This window comes from Anopheles bellator, chromosome 2 (genome assembly GCF_943735745.2).
Source record: "Anopheles bellator chromosome 2, idAnoBellAS_SP24_06.2, whole genome shotgun sequence".
In the NCBI taxonomy this organism is placed as follows: Eukaryota; Metazoa; Arthropoda; class Insecta; order Diptera; family Culicidae; genus Anopheles; species Anopheles bellator.
Genome location: NC_071286.1, coordinates 61,697,889 through 61,705,306, shown reverse-complemented (window position 1 = coordinate 61,705,306; position 7,418 = coordinate 61,697,889). Strand labels below are relative to the sequence as shown.

The window sequence follows — 7,418 nt, the reverse complement described above, 5'->3', positions numbered from 1 at the left end:
TTAACCGAAGCCAGGGATTATGCAAGACTTTAGGAGAGTAGACTGTGCGCTGATGCGCAACGGAATGGGAAACTAAGAGCTTGACTGTTTTAGAATGTAACAATCCATTTCTTCGTGTTTCTGGCCGAGCCTATATTTGCGGGGCAATCTCCTAGGTTGTTACTGTTTGCATGAAACTACGTATTCAGTTTAGATTTAATTTGATTTAAAAAAGAGGGATGGATGTCGGTTTAATCAAGAGTTTGTATTATTTTAAGCTAAAATAGCATTGCGTGTACTATGCGATCGCTTATTTGCACGATCATATGAATGATGCGTCAAGGTCATAAATAATATAAAATCACTTTTATCGACTGCCCATTGAATGCAAAACAATATTAACCCTTAATGAGCTCGACAAAACGGTCGAAAAGCTTGCGTTAGTAGAAGAGCGACACTTGAATCGATGTAGCTAGAATGCACAAAACTGAATCAAATTATATAAGATATCAAAATGATGGTTGCAAGTAAGTGATAAATCTCGCGTATACTGAATTGAATGATGGTAACTTGTTAGTGAAAACGAAAGGCTAGAGTTTGAAGGATTCGATAGATACAGCTTATGAATAAGGGAACCTTTGGCATAGCATAATACGTCGTCCGCACCGCTAATAGCTCAATTTAGTGCAGGACCTCTATTGCTTTTACTTTTTACCACTTTTACTTTACTCACAAAAGATATTTTTCTCTAAGGCATTGGGCAAAATTGACACTCTGGACAATGGTGCTTGTTTGGATGCTACAGGTGATAGTGTTCTTCTTCTGCCCACTTAGCTGTGCCAATGGGGCATAAAACGGATGCGCTAGTACATTTTAACACGTTGTTCAACGAATGTACCCCTTAAAAACACAAAGCACATTTATGCGCCTTCATCGAGGTGAATCATTTTCCTGTGTGCTAATGGTTCCTTGACGCTGCCATTGTTGCTGTACCCTTCTTTTTACGTTTAAAGTTTCTGCGGAACTTGAGTAGTAAGTCTTCTAACAGTTTATCACCTTTTATTCAGTATTTGTTTTATTCGCTTTGTTTACCAGCTTGAAATGTTTTCACACCACCGTTGACACGCGCAGCTTTGATGTTTTACTGTTCTTGCTCGGCCATATAAAACAATAAGCATCTTTCGATGATTCTATGATAAAGCAAATCAAACGCAAGATCCTCCTGCACTGGACGTGGACCTTCGTAGGGTACCATCGCTTGATTGTTGTTTCACCTCCGCTTCTAACTGAATCATCATCCTCCATTTCGTTCGCTTGATGTTGTTTCTTCTCCTTACGCTCGAACGTTTATTAATTTTTGATTTTTGTTTCTTTTTCTATGCTACTTTTACTTTCATTCCGCACCTTGGCCTCGGTTGCTGTACGTGTACCTGTTTCGATTGTCCAGCGACGGAAAGGTTCGCCTGTGGCGGGTCTCGTCGGCTATTCGACGGCTAGGACCTGACAGTATATGACGCCAACGCACGGAAGCAATGCCCGAAAGGATGTATTACAGACAGAGTAGCATGCGCAACATGCCGCATTCGGAGTCCTACGATGCCGACGCCACATGTGGCACGCGCCCTAGTAGCAATAGATCACCACTCACATCATCCTCATCTGCAACTGCCTCATCGTCATTAGTCACCTCATCCACACCAATGGCATTCGCTTCCGTGCCTATAGCTTTCGCTAAACCATTAGTGCCCAACGCTTTGCCGTCGGCGGCTTCTCCAGCTTCGTCGGTAACGGCAAGCTCGTTAAGAAACAGTAGACTTTACCGCAGCCTCAACCACAACTATCTCAGCATACTGAGCCGCACGAACCGAAGGTAGTGAACAGCGTCTGGACCCACGGCTCTGGTTGGGGGGTTCATTATTTAGGCATAAGGTCCCTCGATACTTCGCAATGGATCCGTTCGTCAAACCGATCCTGAAGAATTCCACTTCTTGAAAATCCCCGGATGTAATTCCCATTTATCTAAGATTGACACACTCTCTACGTAACGAAAGGGGTCACAGCAGGGCATCGGCACGTTCGGAAATGTTCGTTTATTCTTTCAAACCTGACACCAGCTTTCGATTTTGTTATTTGTTGCAATTGTAAAATATTGGCAATGTATTCGATCCAATTTTGGCCGTTTATTGTCCACAACGTTTGGTTGGCGCCAACATCCGCGACAGCGAATTAATGGTAGCTCAATGTATACTTTACTTTTCGTACGTTGTTTGCGTTCGCGGCCTATAAGTTTTGTTTCGAATAATTCCAAATATAGTTTAATGGTTGTGATTTTAGTTTGTAAAAGAAATCTATAAGTATTTTTATGTTTACTTATTACATATAATCCAAAACATGTTTGAAGTGGAAGTATGTAGGGTAAAGTAAGACTACACTCAATGACAATTTATGCTTAATTTTAACAGTATTCTCGAAAGCCGGATACGGTCAATGTTTGAATTTATACATTTATTTGTTGCTGCTCCTGCCACAGTTATCAGTATTTTATTACAAAGTTCGATCCCTACAGCTTGTCCCGGTCGGTGCACAATTATTCCACACAAGACAAGTTATTGTGCTGGTTGAAAAGTATTCCACTAAAGAGATTGTTTTTCCAATGGCAGTAATTGTGTTAGTTGGACCGGCTGATTGAGTATTTGCGATGGACTTACCGACTAAATCTATGGGGAACAGTGCAGGGAAAGACGGGCTAGTACAGGGTTGATGAGAGTCAGTGTAGTTAGGATGGCACAGCGAACCGGGTGCTAAACCGAGACAAAAGTGTAAGACGCAATAGAAAAGATAACGAACTCATTATCGAGATGCTACTTAGGAATGTTTGAAGTGAAAAAATATATCACTTATCAATTTTGAACAAAACATATAACAACTTGGTTGTTTGTTTCCTCCGAAAATTGAACGTGAAACTTGAAGCATTTGAGACTTTAAATAAAAACTTCGACAATAATGCATTTTGTCATAATGCAGATTTTTTAAAGAGTAAAAAACCTGTATAAAATTCTTTGTAGATCCTTCATCAGTCTATCGCTATTTGAGCTTGTTATTAATACGTAAATTGATTTAAGGGTCCGTAGTTGGGGCATTTATCCGAAAATACCCGTCTAAATATCTAAGTATTCTCGTATCGAACTGTTTTGTAGGATCCCATCTGCAAAATCTTCTAACCAGTTTCAACGGATTTGTTTGACAATCAGAGCCACCCTGTGCCTTGTACACTGGTGCTGAATATTTCTGACATCTGAGGGTTTGCATTGCCCAAACAAACGGTAACCAAACAACCGACATCTTCGTTTGAATTGGCGCGTTGCATTGCTAGACGAAACGTAGTTCACCGCGATTTGGTTGTGTGTCATTTTGTAGCACGTCCCCGATAATCCGAATCTGCCAATATTGGAAATACCGGGAACGCTCAACAAATAGCCACAAACGCATCATGACGGAGATAGTTTCGTGCGCAAGGGACACTCAACTGCACAACTTCCCTGGGTTGGAGCAGTTGTCCAGCAGTGCCCATGTCCATACGGATGGCTCCGATTGCCAGTTCCTAGTGGGATCGTCGAAGCTGTTTGTCCGGTCGAATAAAAACTGGGGCGTAGAGCTGCTGCGCATCAAGAGCAACGATCAGCCGGTGGGCGGTCGCACATTAGCGACCGTTAAGAAAATTATGATCGAGAACCTGTACTGCGTTGCGTGCCCGAGAACGTCGGGTAAGGACGAGATAGCGATCGGGTTGACTTGCGGCATGGTGCGCTTCATGAGCTACAAGAAGGCAAACTTTTCGAAACGCTTCGATGCCGACCGTATCGCGAATGCTGTCACGTTTATGGATTTCAACGCTACCGACGACTTCCTAGCGGTTGTGTATGAGAACGGACAGGTGAATCTGTACGGCATGAAGACCAGCACGAAGCTGCAAAAGCTAGCGTTCGACAACAAGTAAGTGGTGTGTCTTTGAATGTTTGAAATGTAACAGCGTTTCAAGCCTCGCTTATCTTTCCCCAGTACGGTTAAAGCACGGTTCCATCCAACGAAACGATGCCACTTGGCGGTCGCTTCGTACAAAGGAGCGGTAGTGCTGTACGATTCGCAGTCCAAAAAACCGGTGTACTCGCAGCCAGCCGCCCACCAGTCATCGTGCCGTGATTTGGCGATGGTCGAAAGCTTTCCGGACTATCTGTTTTCCGTCGGCTACGACAGTGTGATCAACATCTTCGACGTGCGTCGGAATGAGCGGGCTTTGCACATCCAGTCAAACTACCCCTTCGAGTCGCTGGCAATCGCCGACGGTGGGCAACAGTTTGCGGTGGGCAACCTAAAGGGCTACGTTTACGGATACGATTTGCGCTCGCTAAAAGAGCCGTTAAATATGCGAAAAGTGCATCAAACCAACGTAAACAGTTTGGTGTTTGTGCCCTTCCCGAAGGAGGGTTCCAGCAGACGCAGCATGACCGAGCTGGAGATGTCAAAAAAGCCTATTAAGGGCTCGTTGCGGGTTAGTGAAGGTGTGGCAATCGAAGACACGGAGCCGAGAGCAGGTCGCATATCAATGGATCAGCACGACAGTTTCATGGGCGAGATCGATATGTTTCTACAGCGACGCGATATTCCGATGGATTGTATGTCGCGCCTGAGTACCTCCTCGCGGCTTAGCATGGAATCGCGCTCCAGCATGCAAATGGCCGGCAACAATCTTATGGGACTGCTGGAGGATCTTTCCGATTGCCACCTGGAGTTGAATGCTTCCGGGCAGGCAACCGACGCTACAGAGACTTCGCATGAAACGGCAGCACCCACCATCAACGATAGCTTCGTGAATGTGAATCGATTGCTGAAAAGGGCGAAGGTAGACTGTAGCAGGTTGGATGGAAGCGTCGAACAGCGGCTCCATCGGCCAGCAGGAGGTGTGAGGTCGGGTGACAATTTGGAATACATTCGCGAAGAAGGTTCTGAGGTAGCGGAAAGTGACAGTGAAGCAGCCGCTACAAACAGCAGCTGTAGCAACAGTAGCAGTAGCCATAGAGATAGCCATGCGAATCGTGTATTAGCCGAAAGCCAGCATGAAAACACTGCTCCCGCAGCTGGCGAGATGCGAAAGAGTGGCCCGCAATCGGATGTCGTTCATGATGGTGATAAAGAAAATCAGACGCGCGTGTCAGTGGCGAGTGTTAAGCAAGAACTATCAGGTACTTCCGAACTCGCAGCCACTAATCCTCACGAAACAGTTTCGAATGAACGCGCACGATCTCTCGAAACACACCTATCGCAGCATCGAGAGATCGCTGGTCAGATAGAGGAGTTACGGAGCTCAATAATGGAGCAGTTTCAGAATAGCCACCTTCAGCAACTCGACGCAGAGCAGGCTCTGCGCAGCTTCTTGTGGATGGGAATGTTTAATCTGTGGCGTGAAACTCAATCCAAGCTGGAATCGCTGGAAAAGACCGTTAACACTGGGTTGGGATTACTTTTGGCGAAGGACGAGTTTGCGCAGCAATTTATCGCAATGAGATCGGAAAACGAAACTCTAAAAAACCGGCTGCATGAGATGGAAGCAAAGTTACATGCAAAAGCTACGATGAAACGATAGCCAGGAAACAATGTGCCAAGTGGTGACCATTTTCTGCGCTTGGTCCTTGTGATTCAATCAATTCAGAGATTGTGCTTTGTAAAGCGTCTAATACCCTGACGTATGAATCTTGTTTGATATAACTGTAAAAAATATTGTAAAATCTATCAAGTTGAAAAAAAAAAGTTTCTGATTGCAACGAAGGAACAATTTTTATTTGATATTCCCGGTACAAGATGCGAGCTTCCGCCTTCTCTGATTCATCTCGTTAGCTCGAAGCCTTGGGTTAAATAACTGCAAAGTCAATATTAACTTTATAAAGGATTTAATTAATCTATTTTACTTGCTGGATGTAGTATTCCGATTGGCGTCTGTATTGTTGTGATCTGTTTCTGGAAGCTCGGATGGTTGTGACTGGCCCCCTGCGCCACTGGCAGACGCATCCCGGCGAAGTTTTTTCAACAGCACATCCATCTGGCGTGCACTGCAGAGTGGTGTTTCCACTTCTTCCAGATCGTGCATTCGTTCGTTAACGGCCACGTAGCTCTGTTTGCGCGAATCGTACTCGACAATATCACAGAACCGATGCCCCCAATAAATCTCCGACGGTACGTAAGAAGTGCGCGCCTGATTGATTTGCCCCGTCGTCATCGTCCCACCAGTAATCGTGACAACAATTTCCATTTTGCGCTCCATCAGATCGGCAGCGGACACTTCGTACAGCGGACTGGTGCGATCGATCACGTGACACACGGTAGCCGGCCAGAGTAGAATAATTCTTCCATCATTTTCCAGCTCCAGATACGTTTCCTGCTTCTCGATCAGTTCCCCCTCGGCAGTGCGACGCGGTTCCAGTAGCACGGCAGACACCTTTGTCTCAATCGCATGTTGCCACTTTCGGTCGCAGATGCGAAATACGAAACACAGCTTCCCATCCCGTTGGCAGATGACGGCCCGCTTGCTGAACTTCATCTCGGAGATTTTCTGCGGCGGCCGGACCATCTTCGCGTACACTACACCAAGAACGGAACCGTCGATCACCAGCCCCACAATCAGTTGGATGGTGAGTAGCCCGAACGTTTCCGGACACTCTTCGGTTGGCACCTTGGCACCGTACCCTGTTGAAATTTGCGTTTCCATGCTGAATATCAAAAAGTCCAGAAAGGAGAACACTCCGTCTACGCAGCGCGGAACAGTGGTAGATAACTGGCCACCGGTTTCCGGATCTACCTCCAGGTCTCCGTGAGCATACGAAAGGACGTACCAGAGAACGCCAAACAACGTCCAACTGACGACATAACTGGCCACGAACACGGTCAACAGGTAGCGCCACTGTTCTTCAACCTATCGGGACACAGAGCACATCAACAAGGACACAGATATTCACCAATGTGATAAAACTTACCAACGTTGTTACGAGATCTTTTACGAAGCGGATTGATCGCTGCGGTAGATTATAGGCACGCACATTTCGGTCACCAACCTTTTTCACCACACGTGATTCTTTTGCGAACAGTTCCTCTTCGACCGACAAACGCTCGTGATGCGGTTCTGCGCGGTCCATAGCAGTGCGGCTCTGCTCGCAGGTTCGTATTGTAACGTTAGCAAACCGCAAGTTCGTCTGCTAGATTACTGGCGGATGATGCGTAATGCGTGCGAGCTTATAATTCTTCTCTAGAGGTAACACAGAACCACCGCATCTCAAGTTTACCGGTTGATAAGATATCGCAATGCTGTACGATCGCGGCACATCCGGTCGCGTTGGTGGATGTGTTAGTTCGCCAGCTGCAGCTTCAGCGACCGTGATCTCTCGATGGAT

The 7,418-nt window shown here is 45.9% G+C and overlaps 2 protein-coding genes across 2 annotated transcripts; one reads left to right on the top strand and one right to left on the bottom strand.

Annotated features, from left to right (window-relative positions):
* The first annotated feature begins 3,469 nt into the window (after window positions 1-3,469).
* Window positions 3,470-5,666, top strand: LOC131210496 (uncharacterized). Its single transcript, XM_058203753.1, has 2 exons — window positions 3,470-3,972; window positions 4,039-5,666. The coding sequence occupies exons 1-2, from the start codon at window positions 3,470-3,472 to the stop codon at window positions 5,618-5,620; spliced, it is 2,085 nt and encodes a 694-aa protein (XP_058059736.1). The 3' UTR covers window positions 5,621-5,666.
* A 233-nt stretch (window positions 5,667-5,899) lies between these two features.
* LOC131210478 (ATP-sensitive inward rectifier potassium channel 8-like) lies at window positions 5,900-7,184 on the bottom strand. The gene is made up of 2 exons (XM_058203735.1): window positions 7,005-7,184; window positions 5,900-6,943 (listed from the first exon to the last, which is right to left on the bottom strand). Exons 1-2 carry the CDS (start codon window positions 7,161-7,163, stop codon window positions 5,939-5,941), a joined length of 1,164 nt encoding a protein of 387 aa, XP_058059718.1. The 5' UTR covers window positions 7,164-7,184; the 3' UTR covers window positions 5,900-5,938.
* Between the last annotated feature and the right edge of the window lie 234 nt (window positions 7,185-7,418).

What these genes read in the sequence shown, in the direction of transcription:
- LOC131210496 (XM_058203753.1), top strand. Translation starts at nt 3,470, where the DNA reads ATGACGGAGATAGTTTCGTGCGCAAGGGACACTCAACTGCACAACTTC. An exon ending in AAGCTAGCGTTCGACAACAA is followed by an intron (nt 3,973 to 4,038) that starts GTAAGTGGTGTG and finishes ATCTTTCCCCAG; the next exon opens with TACGGTTAAAGCACGGTTCC.
- LOC131210478 (XM_058203735.1), bottom strand. Translation starts at nt 7,163, where the DNA reads ATGGACCGCGCAGAACCGCATCACGAGCGTTTGTCGGTCGAAGAGGAA. An exon ending in AAGATCTCGTAACAACGTTG is followed by an intron (nt 6,944 to 7,004) that starts GTAAGTTTTATC and finishes GTGTCCCGATAG; the next exon opens with GTTGAAGAACAGTGGCGCTA.